This window comes from Squalius cephalus (genome assembly GCF_949319135.1).
Source record: "Squalius cephalus genome assembly, chromosome: 12".
Classification (NCBI taxonomy): domain Eukaryota; kingdom Metazoa; phylum Chordata; class Actinopteri; order Cypriniformes; family Leuciscidae; genus Squalius; species Squalius cephalus.
This window is the reverse complement of record NC_137133.1, coordinates 14,519,339-14,541,783: the sequence shown is the minus strand read 5'-3', so window position 1 is coordinate 14,541,783 and position 22,445 is coordinate 14,519,339. Positions and strand designations below refer to the sequence as shown.

At 39.0% G+C, this 22,445-nt stretch overlaps 1 protein-coding gene across 1 annotated transcript; it reads left to right on the top strand.

Annotated features, from left to right (window-relative positions):
* Positions 1-501: 501 nt before the first annotated feature.
* On the top strand, positions 502-21,629 carry oma1 (OMA1 zinc metallopeptidase). Its single transcript, XM_079888774.1, has 8 exons — positions 502-1,250; positions 3,869-4,097; positions 4,337-4,510; positions 7,880-7,987; positions 9,385-9,513; positions 10,560-10,634; positions 12,976-13,125; positions 20,387-21,629. Exons 1-8 carry the CDS (start codon positions 871-873, stop codon positions 20,648-20,650), a joined length of 1,509 nt encoding a protein of 502 aa, XP_079744900.1. The 5' UTR covers positions 502-870; the 3' UTR covers positions 20,651-21,629.
* The last annotated feature ends 816 nt before the right edge of the window (positions 21,630-22,445 follow it).

Below are 22,445 nucleotides of genomic sequence, written 5' to 3'. Positions count from 1 at the left end.
TATTTTCAGCATTTCATAATATAAATTGAGTAACACTTTTACAATAAGATCCCATTGGTTTGCATGTGTAATCCTTACATTTGTTACAATAATTATTACTCTTTGTTAACGTTGGTTAACACAACTGTTCATTGTTAGTTCATGTTAGCCAGGTCCATTAAAATAATATTAACGGATACTTAACTTTTGATTTTAATAATGCAAGAGTAATAAATGCTGTAAAAGTATTTTTCATTGTTAGTTCATGTTAACTTATGAAGTAAACTAATATTAACAGATGGAATCTTATTAGGTGTAACACCGTACGACGTTGTGACCTGACCTTGTAAAGATCAGAGTCGGACACAAAAGTGCTACTGAAATATAGAATTCTAAAACGAAACCAAAAATACGTGTTTATTTATTCTTTATTTAGCGACCAGAAGACGATGGAAGGATTAATGACAGTATGTATGTTAACTACTATGACATGTGAGACGGGCGGAACCATGGCGAAGTGTTGCTGTTTGCGGGGGGGAGTGTTTTAACTGTCGCAGAGAAGTACAAGTACGAAGAGGAGAAGAGTTTAGAGGGCTTCTAAAAACAGATACGCGTTTTAAATGATGAATGCGTTTGATTAAGCAGGTGTAGCAATACAAGTCTAGCCATACTGAACGTTTTAGCGGTCTGCTTAGTTTAATACCGCTCGTTCAACGCACCATGTGGACTTAAATTGACTTTTTCTGCTTCCTTGACAGTGTCATTGAAATTACTTTTGTGATTTTAACATGCATAATGAGCCCATAAACTGTCTCATTTGACCCCTGTAATAATTAAGTAAACAAGAGTAAAGATGAATGTTCAGTGAATTTTATAATAATATTGGAGGAGATGTATATTCGCCTGGTCAAGCTCGACATGTTGTCAATAAACCTGCTCCGGCTACACTCAATGATAAGATGTTGTGGACAGAGACACTTTCACTGCCGTCCATCACTCTTAGCCTCTGCTCGGACTCATCTGATGAGGACAAACTCATCTTCCTATCTGAAAGCAAGAGGATCTATCACTGTTTCTCCTTCGTGTCTCTGTCTGAGGTCAAGATTGAGACTAAACAGCAGTATAACAGCGTTCAGACCTCCAGTTCATCGAGTGATCGTTCAGTCGACTCGTGAGTTTCACAGCTCAGGCAGACTGAGAGCTGTACCTGCACCCTTGATGTGGCTGGTACTGAAGCCCCTGCAGAAACTCATCGCCATCATACTGGGCAGGTGGGTGACCAGTACTGTACATTTTTATTTTTTATTTTAGTTACTTTAAATTACTAGGTTTTATCAATAAATAATCTAATATAATATGGAACTAGGCAAAGCTAGACAGACTTTCTTCTCAAATATTATAAACAGCAATTTAAACAACACACGCACTCTTTTTGCTACTGTAGAGAGACTGACAAACCCTCCAAGCCAGATTCCCAGTGAAATGCTCTCAGTGAACAAGTGTAGTGAGTTTGCTTCGTTCTTCTCTGAGAAAATCAGTAATATCAGAAAGGTGATCAGCACATCCTTGAGTTGCCCTGGGGTCAGACAGATCAAACCACCTGAGAAAGTAGTTACTATGTCTGATTTCAAAGAAATTGATGGCAAAATTTTGGAAGAAACTGTACAGCACCTTAAAACATCAACATGCGCTCTTGACACACTTCCCACATCATTTTTCAAAAGTGTGTTAAACAGTTTAGAAGCAGATCTCCTAGAAGTGGTAAATGTCTCACTTCGCTCTGGGAGTTTTCCATACTCCCTGAAAACTGCAGTTGTCAAGCCCCTCCTGAAAAAGAGCAATCTGGATAAGACCATATTAAGCAACTATAGACCGATCTCAAATCTTCCTTTCATAGGCAAGATCATTGAAAAAGTTGTCTTCAATCAGCTGAACAAATTCTTGAGCTTGAATGGATACTTTGACAATTTTCAATCTGGTTTCCGACCGCACCACAGCACAGAGACAGCGCTCATAAAGATAATAAACGATATTCGCTTAAATACTGATTCAGGCAAATTATCAGTGCTGGTGCTACTCGACCTCAGTGCTGCATTTGACACTGTCGATCACAACATACTTCTTGACAGGCTGGAAAACTGGGTGGGGCTTTCTGGGATAGTCCTAAAATGGTTCAGGTCATACTTAGATGGGAGAGGTTATTATGTGAGTATAGGTGACCATAAGTCTGAGTGGACATCCATGACATGCGGAGTACCTCAAGGCTCAATTCTTGCACCACTCCTGTTCAACCTGTATATGCTCCCAATGAGCCAAATAATGAGAAAGAACCAAATTGCTTACCACAGCTATGCAGACGACACACAGCTCTACTTAGCCCTATCGCCTAACGATTACAGCCCCATTGACTCCCTGTGCCAATGCATTGATGAAGTCAACAGTTGGATGTGTCAAAACTTTCTTCAGTTAAACAAAGACAAAACTGAAGTCATTGCGTTTGGAAACAAAGATGAAGTTCTCAAGGTGAACGCATACCTTCACTCTAGGGGTCAAACAACTAAAAATCAAGTCAGGAATCTCGGTGTGTCCCTAGAGTCAGACCTTAGTTTCAGTAGTCATGTCAAAGCAATAACTAAATCAGCATACTATCATCTGAAAAATATTGCAAGAATTAGATGCTTTGTTTCCAGACAAGACTTAGAGAAACTTGTTCATGCTTTCATCACCAGCAGGGTGGATTATTGTAATGGACTCCTCACTGGCCTTCCCAAAAAGACCACAAGACAGTTGCAGCTCATACAGAACGCTGCCGCCAGGATTCTGAGCAGAACCAGAAAATATGAACACATCACACCAGTCCTCAGGTCTTTACACTGGCTCCCAGTTAAATTTAGGATTGATTTTAAAGTATTATTACTGGTATATAAATCATTCAATGGCCTAGGACCTCAATACATTGCAGATATGCTTACTGAATATAAACCCAACAGAACACTCAGATCACTAGGATCATATCAACTAGAAATACCAAGGGTTCACTCTAAGCATGGCGAGTCCGCTTTTAGCTATTATGCCAGCCGCAGCTGGAACCAGCTTCCAGAGGAGATCAGATGTGCTCCTACTGTAGTCACATTCAAATCCAGACTCAAAACACTTCTGTTTAGCTGTGCATTTACTGAATGAGCACTGTGCCAATGTTCGTCCGAATGTTTGTACTGTATTTTATTTTATTTTTTTAAACTGTTTTAATTATTCCTATTTCTTTTATTATTTTAATTTCTTCTATGTAAAGCACTTTGAATTGCCATTGTGTATGAAATGTGCTATATAAATAAACTTGCCTTGCCTTGCCTTGCCTAATATAAGCACATTTTTTCAACACAAATACAAAATAACCTTGTTAAATTAGCTCAAAATATCTCACATTTTGGGTATCTCCGTCCTCTTGTGGGGAAAAAAATAATATAACATGATATTTCATGACTCTTGCCACTAGATGGCCTTATAGCTCTATATGGAGCAAATTAACTGTTCCCCTGGGTCCTAAATTCAGTTTTTCTATTCAGTATGTATTCAGGTACAAAATCATGTTTTGGTAAAGTTTTAGCATTTTTATTAATTTACTTAAAACAATCTTTTGAACAGTTGTGAACATCACATGCACATTTGAACAGCTTACAAAAATACTTTAGCTTCACTTAACCTGCATAACATCCATCTAAAGTCCTTCTATACACAGTGGTTCCCATAAATACTCGTCTTTACTGTGGTTAGTAAATGGGGAGCGTATGGCAGGTTATTGACACCAAAGTTCTTGGTTTTCTGTGAGGTAAGATAATATTTAATAAGAACTCTGATTAAGATTTCGTGTGTCTCTCTCGGTCTCTAGGAGCATCAGAAAATGGTGGATGGCCCTGCCGCCCAATAAAAAGCAGCTGTTTCGTGAATGGACATGGCGTCGACGCTGGCACTTGTTGGGAGCTGTGTCGGGACTGCTGTTCTTCATCTCTCTCCTTTTTCTCACCCACCTGGATGAATCTCCCATTACAGGCAGGACCCGACTGCTGTTGTTCAGCAAGGAGGCCTTCTTGGAACTGGCTCAGTCCACTGCGGAAGCGGTACGCCTGCTCAAGTCAGCACAACTTGTGTAGTCAGTTTACGTTTTGTATTCAATGCAGTTACTATGAATTTATGATCAACAATAATACTTCCAGAGCAATAGGTAAGTCTATTAGTGTATGCAAATGCTTGAAGTTGGTCCAAAAATGTTTGATTTTATTGTGCTTAGAATATCTCAAGTCATTTAATTTTATTTCATGGGCTCTTGCTCCTCTTTCTCCTTTATTCTGTCTCTCAGTATATGGAGGAGTTTAAGGATTCTCTGATTGCTCCATCGGACCCCAGGCACCAGGCGGTGGAGCTACTGGTTCAGACTCTGGTAAAGAGGAACAAGGATATTGCTGAGATGTCCGCTGTCCCCTGGACCGTCCATGTGGTTGACGGCTCACCCATCAACGCATTTGTTTTGCCAGTGAGTCATATCTGATAACATAATAACCAAATTGTTTGTCTAAAAAATAAATCAACTCTTAAATTCAATTTAAAGGGGTCATTGTTTTTTTTCACTTATAACTTTTTCTTCTGCCAGTTTTTAAAAGCTACTCTGACCGCACAGAAAAACTTCCATCTAAGAGTTTGCATATACTGTTTGTGTATATATTAGGGCTGGGCGATTTAAATCGTGATATTGTTATGCGCATCTCGTCAGTAAAGCCGGTTCCTTGATTAGTAGTAAATCGCTATCACCTGCTTTCAGATGGAGCGGCATTTACTACAAAGAGCCGTAGTTAACTGACAAGCTGAGCCATATCGCATTAATATCGCGGACGTATCGCCAGCGATAATTAATGCGATATGGCTCAGCTTGTCAGTTAACTACGGCTCTTTGTAGTAAATGCCGCTCCATCTGAAAGCAGGTGATAGCGATTTACTACTAATCAAGGAACCGGCTTTACTGACGAGATGCGCATAACAATATCAAGATTTAAATCGCCCAGCCCTAGTATATATATACGAACACACACATATACGTATATAATATATATAAATGTAATATATACACAAACTAAAACTTTTATGTTAGATGCGATTAAATTGCGATTAATTGATTTGACAGCACTAATAAATACACAAATAAATATATAAATTTGGTAGCACTTTATTTTACAGTCCTGTTCCCCATGTACATACTATGTACTTTTTTATAGTAATTGCAATAACTGGGTAATAACTTCGAAAGAACCAATGAGGTTCATTCTTGTTACGTGGCACGTTTGAGCTTCAGCAAGAACCAATGAGGTTCATTCTTGTGTTACGCAGCACGTTTGAGCTTCCTCAAGAACCAATGAGGTTCATTCTCGTGTCACGCAGCACGTTTGAGGTTCCTCAAGAACCAATGAGGTTCATTCTGGTGTTACGCAGCACGTTTGAGGTTCCTCAAGAACCAATGAGGTTCATTCTCGTGTCACGCAGCACGTTCGAGGTTCCTCAAGAACCAATGAGGTTCATTCTGGTGTTACGCAGCACGTTTGAGCTTCCTCAAGAACCGATGAGGTTCATTCTGGTGTTACGCAGCACGTTTGAGCTTCCTCAAGAACCAATGAGGTTCATTCTGGTGTTACGCAGCACGTTCGAGGTTCCTCAAGAACCAATGAGGTTCATTCTGGTGTTACGCAGCACGTTCGAGGTTCCTCAAGAACCGATGAGGTTCATTCTGGTGTTACGCAGCACGTTTGAGCTTCCTCAAGAACCGATGAGGTTCATTCTGGTGTTACGCAGCACGTTTGAGCTTCCTCAAGAACCAATGAGGTTCATTCTGGTGTTACGCAGCACGTTCGAGGTTCCTCAAGAACCAGTGAGGTTCATTCTGGTGTTACGCAGCACGTTCGAGGTTCCTCAAGAACCAATGAGGTTCATTCTGGTGTTACGCATGCACGTTTGAGGTTCCTCAAGAACCAATGAGGTTCATTCTGGTGTTACGCAGCACGTTTGAGCTTTCTCAAGAACCGATGAGGTTCATTCTGGTGTTACGCAGCACGTTTGAGCTTCCTCAAGAACCGATGAGGTTCATTCTGGTGTTACGCAGCACGTTTGAGCTTCCTCAAGAACCAATGAGGTTCATTCTCGTGTTACGCAGCACGCTCGAGGTTCCTCAAGAACCAATGAGGTTCATTCTGGTGTTACGCAGCACGTTCGAGGTTCCTCAAGAACCAATGAGGTTCATTCTGGTGTTACGCAGCACGTTTGAGCTTCCTCAAGAACCGATGAGGTTCATTCTGGTGTTACGCAGCACGTTTGAGCTTCCTCAAGAACCAATGAGGTTCATTCTGGTGTTACGCAGCACGTTCAAGAACCGATGAGGTTCATTCTCGTGCTACGCAGCACGTTTGAGCTTCAGCAAGAACCGATGACGTTCATTCTCGTGTTATGCAGCACGTTTGAGCTTCCGCAAGAACCAATGAGGTTCATTCATGTGTTACGCAGCACGTTTGAGCTTCAGCAAGAACCGATGAGGTTCATTCTCGTGTTACGCAGCACGTTTGAGCTTCCTCAAGAACCGATGAGGTTCATTCTCGTGTTATGCAGCATGTTTGAGCTTCCTCAAGAACCGATGAGGTTCATTCTCGTGTTATGCAGCATGTTTGAGCTTCCTCAAGAACCGATGAGGTTCATTCTCGTGTTACGCAGCACGTTTGAGCTTCCTCAAGAACCAATGAGGTTCATTTTCGTGTTACGCAGCATGTTTCAGCTTCTGCAAGAACCAATGAGGTTCATTCTTGTGTTACGCAGCACGTTTGAGCTTCCTCAAGAACCAATGAGGTTCATTTTCGTGTTACGCAGCATGTTTCAGCTTCTGCAAGAACCAATGAGGTTCATTCTTGTGTTACGCAGCACGTTTGAGCTTCAGCCAGAACCGATGAGGTTCATTCTCGTGTTACGCAGCACGTTTGAGCTTCCGCAAGAACCAATGAGGTTCATTTTCGTGTTACACAGCATGTTTCAGCTTCTGCAAGAACCAATGAGGTTCATTCTTGTGTTACGCAGCACGTTTGAGCTTCCTCAAGAACCAATGAGGTTCATTTTCGTGTTACGCAGCATGTTTCAGCTTCTGCAAGAACCAATGAGGTTCATTCTTGTGTTACGCAGCACGTTTGAGCTTCAGCCAGAACCGATGAGGTTCATTCTCGTGTTACGCAGCACGTTTGAGCTTCCTCAAGAACCGATGAGGTTCATTCTCGTGTTACGCAGCATGTTTCAGCTTCTGCAAGAACCAATGAGGTTCATTCTCGTGTTACGCAGCACGTTTGAGCTTCCTCAAGAACCAGTGAGGTTCATTCTGGTGTTACGCAGCACGTTTGAGCTTTCTCAAGACCCAATGAGGTTTGTTCTCGCGCATCAAGCAGGTTTGGTTGAGCTTCTGTTTTTCGCTGATCAATGTTTCAATGTGAATAAAAGCCCAATTCCGTCTGTTCCTCTTATAAAGCGATGGAGTCTCTTTAGAAAATTTTGACTAAACCGCTCATTTCATATAGATTAGTTTTACGATCTCTTTATTAACTTTTAGAAGCATCGAAGTGGTAGTTGTGTAGCTGTCTATAGAGGGACAGAATGCTCTCAGATTTAATAAAAAATATCTTAATTTGTGTTCCAAAGATGAATGAAAGTCTTATGGGTTTGGAGCGACATGAGGGGTTTGATTAATGACAGAATTTTCATTTTTGGGTGAACTAACCTTTTAATTCACTGCACATGATTAAAGGAAATCTTGAGACTGATTACTAGAGGAGAAAATGACTCTGATTTCACAGCTGGAATGATTGTGTGTGTGCATGGGTTTCAGAATGGAGAGATCTTCGTCTTCACAGGAATGCTGCAGGCTGTAGCAGACATTCATCAGCTGGTCTTTATACTGGGGCATGAGATGGCTCACGCTCTGATTGGTCATGCCGTAAGTCCCCCTCACAGTCAGACCCCAGCACAAAAACACCCGATTGGACTTTTTTTTGTTGTAATTTTATCAGTAAATAATATTAATAAGCGTAATATTAATATCTGTAAGTAATCTCTCTCTTAGGGTCATTTTGATTTCAATTTAAATGTGTATGAGTATTACATGGTCTGCTATCTGCACACATTGTCAGATGGTTGTAGGGCCCTCGGACTGCCTCTGGCCTTTATAGTTTGGATCAAATTAAATTTGTACTTCCTTTGCTGTGTCTCTCAGCTTTTTACTGGAAGTAAAACACCCTTCATTAGATTAAAGTGCTATCTTTATCTCTCTTTTGCGTGCGTCATGTTTGACTTTCATCTCTTCACTTGGTTTAAATGAAGAGAAGTAGGCGTCCTGTCTCAGAGGCACTAAGAACTGTTAAGGGTTCGGTTTAAAGAGATGTTTTAGTTTCAGAGCTGTTGCATCACTGCATGCTTATGGGTCTGGTTAGAGTGAAGGAGCTTAGCACTCATATGAGGGCTAACATGGTATGGCTGTGAAAAACTAAATTGATTCTGTGACACTGAACATTCCCTTTATGGGGCCAAGCTCACATTATTAGATTATAAGTGTTTCCTTAGTTATTTTAAGTCAGCAACAAGCTGACACACTTATGAGACTCCTCCTGACTTGTTGCAGATACTACAAACCTGCATGCACACCGTAATCAACAATTATTTTATTCTTGGATCGTAGCTACAGTTGAGAGGATATAATCTCGGTATAATTGATGCACATGATTTCTTTCTGTTCAGCGAAGGATACTTAAATAAATACTCCAAAAAATTAAAAAATATCCCATATTTGTGAGGACCACACTGAGATTTAAGTTTGATAGTCATTAAAAATTGTATCTAAAAGAGCAGCATAGACATTTAATAAAAATAAACCAGTTATGTTTAAAAGAATAATAATGGGGGGAAAAAACAGACATATGGGTTTAAGAATGAAGAAAGTGAAAACCATACGTTTAATGCAAGTAAGCTATATTAATAGGTTCAAAACGGTATGCGACTTTATGCCCATGCAGATGACATAATTACATAACAAATCTGCTTTGCAGCATGTACCTGGCCACTTTTGGACATGTGTTTTGGCATATCTGTTGCCATTCTTTCAGTAGAATGGGTATTGTAATTACAATTTAGTGTGATTTATTATGTCTCTCGTCTTTAAATTGCTTGTTTCTTTTTCTTTGTTTTTCTACATTGTTCCTAATTGGGCATTCTGTCAGAGAATGGGCTGCTAAGCAAGAGTAAAAATGATTCTTAACACCAAAATACAAACAAATTAGCATAAACAACGAAATCAACAAAGACAGAAAAGGCTGTATTGAATTTCTTTCTCTTTCTCAGGCAGAGCAGGCCAGTTTGTCTCACGTGGTGGACCTGCTGTCTGTCGTCCTGCTAACGGCGATCTGGGCCATATGTCCTCGGGACAGTTTAGCTCTGCTGGGCCAGTGGATTCAGGGCAAACTAGTGCAGGTGACAGTTGACCTTGTGATCTCTGTTTTACCCTTTTTCAATCGATTCCTAATCTGCCTTCATTCCACATGTTTTCACTGAAGTAAAGATGGTCTTGAATCAGAGATGTTCACAGCTAATCAAGACACTTCATTTTGAGTCTGTTTGAAATAAAAAGATTTTTTCCCCCTCTGTTGAACAGAAAAGAAGATATTTTGCAGAATATGGGTAACTAAACAGTTTTTTGGTCCCCACTGACTTCCATAGTAGGAATAAAAAAACGATGAAAGTCAATGGTGCCCCACAACTGTTTGGTTACAGACATTCTTCAAAATATCTTCTTCCGTGTTCAACAGAGGAAAGAAATTCATACACGTTTGGAACAACGTGAGGTTGAGTAAATTATGACAGAATTTTCATTTTTGGGTGAACTATCCCTTAAGACATTGATGGGACTCTGTTTACATTGGGTTTGTTCATTAACGATGCAAACACTCCTTAAATATTGATTCTAAAATCCCTAAAAGACCCTTTTAAACAACAATTATACTCCTCCACTCGAGCTCAAAGTAACCTTCTCAAGTACTCTCTCACCACCATTATAAAACAATAACAATATCTCAGAGGAGATCTTATTTGGGTTTCTAAGGACTTCAATTTGAGGTTAGTTTAAATTCAGCTACATCTATTTGTCTTCTAAATGGATATTGAATTAGCATTTTCTGGATCACTGTGAGGCATAAAACAAAGGGCCACTTTCAATTTAATTGTACTTGAGTTTTTTTATGGTGTTTTTCTTCTAAGATACCATGTACTATCCTACTCTTTTTATGTGGAAATGTTCATCCCTTTCTTTCCTTGTTTTCCCATCTTCTTTGCCTATTATATTTAAAATAAATTACATTTTAATGGTTGGGCTTTTTATCTCCTAGTCATTTTGTTCTCCAAATATGGTTCACTTTATTCTGTCCATCTTCCTCTGTTTACCCAATATAACTCCTGTGTGCGCTGTCAGAATAGCTAATTTAACTGCATATTCTCTCTCATTTTCTCTGTCTGTGTTGTAGTTCTTATTTGACCGGCCCTTCAGTCGTAAGCTGGAGGCAGAGGCGGACCAGGTTGGGCTACAGCTGGCTGCCAAGGTACTGCAGATATTATCAGATTCTGTACACAGTCTTCTTGTAGCAACACCAAGCTTTTGGTTCAATTCCAAGGGAACGCATACTGATAAAATGTCTACATAAAATGCACTGTAAGTTCTGTTTCACAGTGTAAGCAGCTTATATGTTTATTCAGGTTTCTGAATGAACAGTGCGTGCATAAGAAGCGCAGTGCTGTGTAGCAGAAGTGCAGCTGCAAGGAGACTTTCGGTGTTAAGCCTATTTTTGCACCTTGTAACTGAATTTGTTTGGGGGAAAAAACTGTCTGTCAGGCTTAGTGAAAATTCTATGAATTGACACAGACGACACTTTCTTTTCAGTGAATCAGACTAAATCAAGATGATTCATGCAGTTTATAGCTCAGTGTTATTTTAGTCATCTTTATAGTATTTATAAATATTTTGAATTAGCTTTTTCAATTTTTAATTCATTTCAACTTGTTTAGTTTTTGTTGTCTATATAGCTTGAATTTTTATTTCGGTTTTAGTAACTTCAGTACTTTAAATTAAATGTATTAATTAATTAAGTTTAGGTTTTCCATCTAATATTTATAGTTTATTTTATTTTAGCTCTAATTCAATTACTGAAAACAATTTTTAATAGTTTGTTTTAGTTAACAATAACCGCACTGTTATATCTATGCTTTGGCATTAGGTTTAGTTTAATGTAGAGCATGTACATTAATTGGCATTTAAAGCATAAAAAAAGAAAAGATTTTCCTCCCCGCACATAAATTTGATTGCATGGTGATTGTTTGTTGCAGTTAAATCTGATTCATTCCAAAACTGTTGTGTGTGTGATGTGAAACAGGCCTAAGCCGCATTGGCGCCTGACAAATGTAAAAAAAAAAATGAATGTGATAAATGATCTGTAAGATTTTTTTGTTATATATGTTTTTTTTCTTTGGTTCTTTTTACACCTGGTATTAAGAAGCGTTTTCGTCAACCCGATCACAAGAGGGTGTAAATGGTGGCTGCATCCGAAAACGTAGGCAGTGACTTGTTGCCTCGCTGCCCTATCAGGCAATGACTTGCAGGCAGCATTTGCGCACAAAGGTTCCTCACAAAACTGAATTTCGGACAGACTTCTGAGGCAGTGTTACGGTTTAATGATCTACACAGCAAAATAGAGCAAGCTTTAGTGAAAACTAAGTCAAAATTGAATGACTACAATAGTAATTTCTCGCTAGAAATGACATCATAAGTGAAAAACATTGATCAAAAATGTACAAACTGATGACTAACTTTCAGACGTCCTCATCCATTATTTTTCTTTATTTTTCTAGCTCAACTGTCACAGGCTGGAAAGCACAGGATTACACATTTGACCGGATTGCTTTCATGTGGTTGAATGTATTCGAACGGCCACAAAAGACCACCTGACCTAATGCGTAAATATTATGGGAAGCGCGCTAGCCAGACAGGATTTAAACTTTGTCAGCTGAGGACCTAAATTTGGTTTGAAGTCAAATAACGTACTGTACCAAGCACAATGTTCTCTCACCATTCCTGATTTCTAACACTTGGTCTTGCGTCTGTCAGAGCAGAAATGAAAGCTGCTGCTCTCTGTATGTTTTTCCGTCGTCTCCGGGAGCTCATATGTAAATTGCAAAAACGCATCTTAATACCAGATGTAAACAGGGCCTTATACAGTATTACATGCTTGACTTAAATTACAAATAAAGTAACTTTTGAAGTCATTCTTAGGAATTAAACACTTCAACTCTACGCCATTCTGAATAAAAGCTGTATAACTATTTACTTATGATGACTAGAAAACTGGATAAATTAAAACCCTGAGACACAATTCAGGGGAACCTGCTGTATATTAGTCATTTATAGCCGTAGTATCCTACATTACCTCTAGATGGCACTGTTTCTTTACAAACTGCTTCATGGAAGCGTTTCTCTGCATGTGGCAATGGTCTGATTCACGGTGTAGTGCTCTTCCTGTCAGCATGTCTCCGGATCCCATGCTTGGCATCATTATGGAGAATCAGTCAATTCCCTTCTATCTCTTATAGTAGTAATAACGGGCCGCCTGCTGCTCGTAAATGGGCCCAGATCCGGCCTGCCACAGCCGGCTCGGTGAAGGACACAGGCACGTTGCATGGCTAGCTCCACTCAGTCATGATTCATGCTGTCCGTGAGCCAGCCTGCTCTCGGCTTTAGCTCCAGCTAATGACGTTGTCCAGAGCTCCGAGCGCCCGTCGGGTTGTGTGCGTGTCATCTCCCTGTTTGCTTCCTTTGATGATGGCAGGGCTTTAACATGCCAGAAAAGCATCTCTTTATGTGTATTTGAGATTTGTGTGCGTTTCTGACAGGCGTGTGCTGATGTGAGGGCGGCTACAGTGTTTTGGCAGCAGATGGAGATCTATGATCAGTTGAGTGGCCAACCAACTATCCCCGAATGGCTGTCCACACACCCTTCCCACCAAAACCGTGTCAGACAGTTGGACCGCCTTGTTCCTGAGGTAAAGCACACAAAAGCAAATACATGCATCATTGGACATTAGTATACAGGTTTATATGAGTGAAACCTTTCCACACAAATGCTAAACCATAACATGTACATCAGTATTAAATTTATGGTGGTATTTAAATCGATCTAAGAATAAAGAACCGTTAAAGCCATGGCCTAGCATACTTATTCTCAACCATGCTAAGCTTTGGCACCCATGCATCATTTCCCAGTTGCATGCTCAATCCCATTTCCCTGTCCTTCCTTGTAATTTCCAATCTTCTCTAAAAAAGTGGCAAACGTATGGACTGTGAGGGCTAAAAGTACCAGTTAAAGTATCACATAAAAGGAAAAATCAATTATCAGTGTATTGATCAGAACATGTAAATAATATGGCTGTGAATAGATTAAAATTTGAATGCTTAATTTTACAATCAATCGCACACTTAACGTTAAATTAAGCATACACCGTTTATCTTCATAACAAATTCATTTTGTCATCATTTACTATATCCATAAAAGTAAACCATCAGATTGAAGGATGATTCTCACAAAACGGTGTTTTCTTGGTAAATTTAGGTTTCTTTCTAAAAAAGGACACCAAATAACCAAATGATATGTTACTCGTGGTAAATCAAGGAAACAAGGAATTCAATCAATAAGAATAACAGTGTTGAGCTATATATAACAGTGATTAGTTTTCTGTTGATAAAAGTATCCAAATAGTTGCTCACCTGTCTAATAAAACATAATATATTGAAGCGTCTTTGGTGTTTTCATGGTTTATACGGAAGTAAAACTGGAAATCAAGGGTAACGCGAATATGACGAAGCAATGACACTGGTTAAATTACTGATTTCTATGGATTTAAATGTTGGAAGCATTTGGGATAATGTAAGTACACAAATATATAACATTGTTTTAGTGGTTTTTGAATAATTTAATCCAAAAATCTTACATATTGTGTTTTTAAGTGTTAGGTACAACGTCAGCACTGCATGAACTCCTCAAATTATCAGGTTCTCCTTCCTGATTTGAGATGATCCAAAGAACATCTTCAGCTTTAATGGAACCAAGGAAATAGCTACGGAAAACTCTAAGAAAGACTATTGTTTAGTTATGTGATAAGATTGTTTATATGACTGGTGTTTTCAATAATACTAACGCACAAGTGGAGAGCTGTTTTCTGTATTTAACTTAAGGAATACGTCCTGGGTACTTTGTTCTCTTGATTTAAAGAGTACCCATCAGAAATACACACCATAGGGCTCGCAGACACATCTGAAATCCAGACTACACCATAGCTAACAAGACGTCTGGAGACCTCTGCTCTGCAGCAAACTCCACCTTCTACACACATGCCTTAGACCACGTTCATTGTGGAAATGAACAAATAAATGCTCTACTGCTGGAGGGGAAAACCAAACACAAAGGCCTGGAGGATCCGTGAAACTCAACATTCATATGGTGGAATCCTTAGATCAGTACCATCAGCCACAGAAGAGAGCCTTCATAAGTGATTGAGGCTAAATAATTAATGTGAGCTGTTATGCGGTACATCAAGATATATAGTGGAATGCATGACAGTGATTTGTTGGAGCGTGAATTGAACTCCATCAAGATCTTATGCTTGATTCTGAACAACTGCAATTTCCTCTCATAAAAAAAAATAAAAAAAATGCTGGCAGTCAATCTAGGGATCTAGGCAATGGAATAAATGCCCCCCCAAACTGTGCCTTGCCAACCCAATCAGTTTTTAGAGTTAATCAGTTTTTTGCGATTTGTGCATTGATTACAAACAATCTGAGGCAGTGTGTTGAGCGGTTTGATGAAGGGCTGTAGAATGCCCCAGCCAATCAAAAAATAACATCAGAAAATTGAAGTATTTTTCTTTTGTAAGCCGAAAGTAACAGCGCAGCGCGTTATACACTCACAAGGCACTTCAGTCTGTTGTGGAAAAGCAGAGGCTGACATTCACAGAAATATTTGCAAGCTATCAAGGTGCGAATTACAGGGATATCTTAATGAATATCTTTATATTTACTTGTAAATCTGAATAGACATTTCTATAGCTCCGACTCATTTTAAAGTGTCATTTGGCCGAAAATGGGTCATACAATTTTAATACCTGAGCAGTTCGCTATAAACATCGCTTAAGAATGTGCATTTATTGCATGGATGAAGCAAGAATATAATGTAGTGTATAAAATGCATATGCATAGTTCTGTTGAAACCTTGTCCTCTTTGGCTTGCTGTTAACTGAATGTATGATGTAAACTATCTGCTTAACAAATAAGAATGTGCTGCTTATCTTTCAATTAGTTAGCAGCCATTCACACAGAATGTTTTTTTTGCGGTTAAAAACTCGAGACAAAGGTCAATGAAGCGAAAATAAATGCAAGGTCTAGAGACACATAAAAAAAAAAAAAGGTTTAAATGCCAAGTTCTGTCATGAAACTCTTGATGGCGCAGGCTGATGACCCAAACTAATGATATTTACAGCGTTTACTACTTGGCGCAAGCTGATTGGTTCATGTTGCATCTGCAGCCAATGAGCTTGCAGTTTGCAGCGCACTTTGAGTTCCTCCGAAACCCTCCACCTTCCCCAGCTCCACCTGTATAGATCTGCTATGGGTAATTGATATATACTATTTGTACAGCAGCAGTATGTCTTACACGCTCACAGCAGCGCATCGGTGTATATATTGGCAGTAGCAAGTTCCTGTACTTGCTCTTCAGCAGGAACAATAATCTATAACAACAGCAATAATCAATAACAGAAGCAGCGTGGCATATCTATTCCGCCAAGGCCAAATACATTAACATTGTCATATCCATTACTATGCTAAAGATCTGCCAAGAGTGTCATGATAGGACTTATTTTAATTTGAGAGGCATGTTGTAAGAAAGCCACGTCATGCCACGAGGCTGCAAAAGACCATCCATCCATCCATCCATCCATCCATCCATCCATCCATCCATCCATCCATCCATCCATCCATCCATCCATCCATCCATCCATCCATCCATCCATCCATCCATCCATCCATCCATCCATCCATCCATCCATCCATCCATCCATCCATCCATCCATCCATCCATCCATCCATCCATCCATCCATCCATCCATCCATCCATCCATCCATCCATCCATCCATCCATCCATCCATCCATCCAAATTAATAAATAAATGAGTAAATAAACAAGTATGCTAAATCAGAAGATGTGATGAGAAGCTGAAGTCCGCGGTGATGTCTTAAAAATCTGTGATCCATTTTAGAGGAAGTAAGAGACTGCAAGTTTTGAATGTTTATATCTCCTAAATGCGAATTTTGTCATTGTTTTGGAACACACCATCTTATTCATAACCTTTAGGCTAACATATTCATACTAAAAGATAAAAAATTACATTTTGAATTCAGGGGGCATTTAAGAATCGATATCGGTTTGTAAAAATTAGAATCGATTAAAATCGAGCAACCAATATTTTTTACCCAGCCCTACAAATTACAATTACAAATGCATATTAAATATCTACATAATAATTTTATGAAAGTAACCTGTGTGATATCAATTGGTCTTAAAAATATTTTTGTGGATTATGTGTATGTATGTTCCTCTGTTGTGTACCGGATATGTATAAGTGTAGTGTATAGGCCAGGGATAGGCAACTTCGGTCCTGGAGGGCCACTGTCCTGCAGAGTTTAGCTTCAGCCCTGATAAAAACTCACCTGCCTGTATCTATCTAGTAATCCTGAAAACATTGATTGCCTTGTTCAGGTGTGTTTAATTAGGGTTGGAGCTAAACTCTGCAGGACAGTGGCCTTCCAGGACCGGAGTTGCCTATCCCTGGTGTTAAAATGTTAAAGGGGTGGTATAATGCTCTTTTCACAAGATGTAAAATACTTCTTTGATGTCCCCAGAGTGTGTATGTGAAGTTTTAGATCAAAATACCCCACAGATATTTATATATAGCATGTTAAAATTGTCACGTTTTTGTGTCTGTTCCTTTAAATGCAAATGAGCTTCTGCTCCCAGCACAGAGGGCGGAGCTTCAAGAGCTCGATCTTAGCAGCTTCCATTACCTCAAACACATGCACTGAAAATGTCAAAAACTTTTAGCCTTTTATGTTCAAACCGGAGTCAGACAAAGACTCAAGAAGTGACAACATGTAGAAGCAACAGGACATTTCTAAATGGTTAGTTGATGAATTTATGTAGCTTATGTGTAGTTATCTTCTAGTCATTGATTAGCATATTCTGTCTTGATCATCTATAAATCGCATTCCCGGGGGCGGGGTTTATGTAAATTCTAGGGTTCATGATGTCACTAACCCGGGAGGAATGTTGTGTAGTCCCTACCAGCCGTTTGTTGTAGTCCTTAAAAAGCGATTTCTTTAAAATAAAATATCTCCCTTTGCTTTGAACTTTGAGCGTCGTAACTTTGCTGGTGTTGTTTATGCTCAAACAGCAACATTACACACTAACTGAAGTTAGAAAAGTGAAATCATAATTAACCACCCCTTTAAGTATCTGATGTTAGGCAACAGATGGAAAATTATAAATAACTTTCACACTTTTAAGAGTCTTCAAAAAAATACAAAATCAGGCACTGAAACACCTACTATAAAATGATTATGCAATTTGTAATATGTAATATATTGCTTGCAAAAACATCCCCTCACAATTCACAGCTATGGCCATCAACAGAGAAAGGCAGATGGTGTAGTTACAGCATCCACCGGCAGGGGCAAAATGGATGATGCCATCCCTTAACAACTTGCTTTAAACAAAGAGCTCAGGTTAACGTACTGTTTATCAAGTAAACTGTATACTGTAGAACAGCACAGTCAATGTGTGAATTTTAGTGGCATGCAGGGGCCTCACTTGACCTTGAGCTTGAACTCTTAACAGTCCTGCCTGCATACTCACAGACTCCAAACACACACGCAACAGATGGCCAGGACACTAATTGTCCATCAACTGTAATGCGTGTGTGTTTCTGTTGTTGAGTGGAAGCTATTACTCCTTCGGGAAGTTATTTTAAAACGCCCTCCATCTCTCTCTATTCTCACCCTCTTTAACCTGAGCCAATGGAGAGTCGTCCTCCATGTTCTCGCTAATGAGAATTACCGTGTGTGTGTGTGAGAGAGAGAGAGAGTGTCTGTCTTCTGGTGCCTGTTACAGGTGAATTTTGAAGACGTCACCTTTATAAGAGTGACTGTTTGAGAGTAACTTGTCTGACTTGTCAAGGAAGTTCAGATTTCCAAAGGCAGGTTGACGTGTATATTGCTGTGGACTAGACCTGCTTAAAGGGGTGGTATAATGCCCTTTTCACAAGATTTAAAATAAATCTCTGATGTCCCCAGAGTGTGTATGTGAAGTTTTAGCTCAAAATACCTCACAGATATTTTTATATAGCATGTTAAAGTTGTCCCTTTTTGAGGGTCAGTAAAAACGCACCGTTTTTGAGTCTGTCTCTTTAAATGCAAATGAGCTGCTGCTCCCAGCACAGGGGGCGGAGCTACAACAGCTTGTGTCCTTTTACCTCACACAGACATGCACTGAAAATGTAAAAAACTTTTAGCCTTTTATGTTCAAACCGAAGCTCAAGTCGAAACTCAAGAAGTGACAACATGTAGACAACATTTCTGAATGGTTAGTTGGTGAATTTATGTAGCTTATGTATAGTTATCTTCTAGACATTGATTAGCATATTCTGTCTTGATAATCTATAAATGTCATTCCCGGGGACGGGGTTTATGTAAATTTTAGGGTTCATGATGTCACTGGCCCGGGAGGAATGTCGTGTTGTCCCTACCAGCCATTTGTTGTAGTCCTTAAAAAGCAATTTCTTTAAAAGAAAATATCTCACTTTGCTTTGAACTTTGAGCGTCGTAACTTTGCAGATGTTGTTCATGCTCAAACAGCAACATTACACACTAACTGAAGTTAGAAAAGTGAAATCATAATCAACCACCACTTTAAAGACTTTCACATAAGTGTGAAAGATGACATAGACTTATAATTGGATTTTTGTTTAATTGGATTTGTATTAAAATAATAGTGTATATACATATGTGTGTATATGTTACACATGTTATATTTGATATGATTAATTTTATATATAATAATGTAAATTATATATTATTTTCATGTTTATCATACATATTTAAAATATATTTACACATTTATATTTATAATTTATTCAACCTGGTTTCATCCTTTACTGGCATTGTTTTTGAAGCTAAATTCCTTCACGAACAAAGAAAGAAATTGAAAAAACTGAAATCTTTGAGAATGAAAATATTCTGAAAACGGTTTAGTGTACTAAATGATTTAGTGTACCAAGTATACTAGATGTACATTAACAGAAATCTTTTTCTTCTTTGTTTTAATCTGTAAAATAGTCAGTACTTTTTACTTTTAAAGAATGCATCTGCTTTTTAAAACTTAAAGTGTTCTGTGTCACTTTGGTCGTAAGTATATGCTACTGATGTGTCCCTCTTGGGTAATTGTTTTCAACCTTTATTCCAGCCACTCTTTCATCGAGTGACATTTGTTTTGTAAAGTTTCCCTAATGGCCTGGTTCTCAAACATTGCAGTGTTGCTTAAAACTGCCTGTCTTCCTGGATTGAGTGTGTATTTAGCAGCTCAGTTTGATATGTTCTCCCTTGGGCAGATGGTTCAGAAATTGAATAATAATTTAACTAGAAAATTCTTTGTTAAGTGTCCTTTGTGCTAGTGCTGGTTGTTTATGTTTCAAGAGGCATTATTGATCTAGTGTTATGAGGGCTGTTTCTTCATCACCCGTAATGGAGGTCAGAGGTTATAGTTCAGGGGTCACAGACAGAAAACAAATCAGTCTTTGTAAACGCATGTGGATTTCTTTAATGTGGGAGATCCTTTTCAATGTTCATCCATCCATCCAATAACTACTTTAAACCATCCATCCGGATTTTATATCACTATTTCCATCATTCCATTTCTTCGAATAACTATTCCAATCCAAATTTGATGTCACTATTTCAATCCATCTATCCATCCATCTATCTATTTTTTGAATAACTTTTCCAATCAATCCATCTAGATGTCACATCCATCCATCCATCCATCGAGATTTGTTTAAAACTCTTTCCCATCCATCCATATTTCTTATCACTACACTGTCCGTCCGTTCCGTCCCCTGGGTGGAGATGAGGAGATGGTAGGCTTGTAGGTCAAAGCTCAAATCCATCTGTATTAATCTGTGTCATTCTCTGTGTCATTTGTAGGCTCTGGAGCTCCGTGCACGCTGTGACTGTCCCGCCCTCCCCGAAGTTGACCCCCGTGTTGTTTTTTACAAGAGCGTTCAATTGCTTCTAGACAAAATTGAAAAACAAGAGCTGATGGAAAAAGAGGAAAAGATTGAGAAAGAGAGAGCTGGAGTCATGTTGCCACTCCCTCAAACCCATCCCGTCCCGGCTCAGGGGTCTCCGCCTCTGCTGGGGGGAGTGCTGGCCACATCCGCTCTGCCACAAACTCTGCTTAGTAAATGAGACTTGATGAAATGTGACTGACAGGCACAAATTCAAGCTTTCCTTTTCAATTCTCTTTTTCAAGTCTGTTGGCTGTGAACAAGGCCTGAGAGTATCGTCGGATAGAACTGGACAGTTTTTATTTTTGAATCCATTACACTAGTTGTCACTTTAATAAACATTTGATGCCTATGTCAACTGCTGTGTTAATAGTCTGTGAGATTATTTGGAATAGGCATATGTACATCATTTGTGTGTGATGCTTGAGTTTATGCCCTCAATTCAAGTATCCGCTGAGGTGCGTTCGTGTTAATAATGGAGCAATTGTAAATGGGCTATTTAATTATGTTATTAGCATAAGACCCCTGTGAAGTTGAATGCATTATGGTGTATAGTACATTATTCATCAAACATCTGCCTTTGCTTTAATGTCCCCTATAGGTTCTATGCTGTGATATAACTCTGCTGTATAGCAGCTAATGTCACTGATTTTAAAGCTGCATGGAGCTGTAGACACCTCATTTTTTAGAGGATTTGTCAATGGCCAGCTGACGCCAAATTAGCCCAACGCTTGCGTTGCGTTCTTAAATGCACTGTGTATGAAGGCTATGGATGTAAAGAATATGTGACCGAAATTACACTCAAGATAAATGAATTTCACTTAGCAATGGTATTTTTCAGCACCTTACAAAGTGTTTTGAAGTGAATGATATTTGCTTTAATAAGTATACATTGTTATATAATTGCGGAATTCAAGAACTGATTGGCCCAAATCTGAATAAGGGTTTGCAGTGAATTATGGAGGGCTACTTCCCACATGAAATACCACCGGCATCCACTTTTGGAGAGGTTTATTGTTCCAGAACTGGAGGTGAGTTCACCCTCAAGAACATCTCATTGTATTCCTGTGGTAATGTTTCTTTTTCAATTATGTTATTAACTGACTTGTTCATATTTGTTAAATTAACATTATCAAATATGAAATTACTGTTTTTGCTGCTGGCAATGTTTCAGAAAGACTGCATTACTTTCAACTGTAGCCTTAGACAATTGTGTACAAATTGTGTTGAGCACTGATTTTGAGGGTATGTTGCATATCTACCTGATTTGCAAGATTCCTTTAAATTCTTTGCTTTAATCATATTCAGTCATCTTTATTTGATTTTACAGTAAGGATTCAAACTATTTAATTTGTACTTGCATTCAAAGGCAGGGCATAAAACATCTAAGCAAGCAGACATAAAGCCAGCCAATCTGCTGCTGCTTCCTTCTTCCCTAGAGGCCACTTTTTATAGAGTGATGTACCCGTAAAGTGCAACATGTTTCTGTCTGTCAGACAAATGTGACGCTGCACTCTGGGCCTCTAACGAGGGAAAATGTGGGAGGACAAAAGCACCATATCGAAGATTTTGAGCAGATGGCTATATTTGTCCTCTCAGCCGCCCACTAGTTATTTCCATACAGACTGGGGAAGACCTCTCACTAAGATATGCCACATTGGTGTTGATTTTATCTCTGTATGTCTACATATTATACATTTTTGGGCTGGTTGGGCTTTTCCACAGCAGAAGAGCCACTGATGCTACACACAGAGTTTGAGAGTTTGCCAGGAGAAATGGTGCATGTCATGCACCATGGACCAAGTATGGTATCCCAAAATGAGACGATCTTAGTCCATTTTAAGATTCTTGACCACCAACAAACAATCTATATTCCATAAAACAGCTTGACCACCTTAAACTGGTGACCTGGTTCTTCCGGCTGAACCCTCGACCAAAATAGACTACAACAGGTTGGTATTCCATTCTAGTCAAGT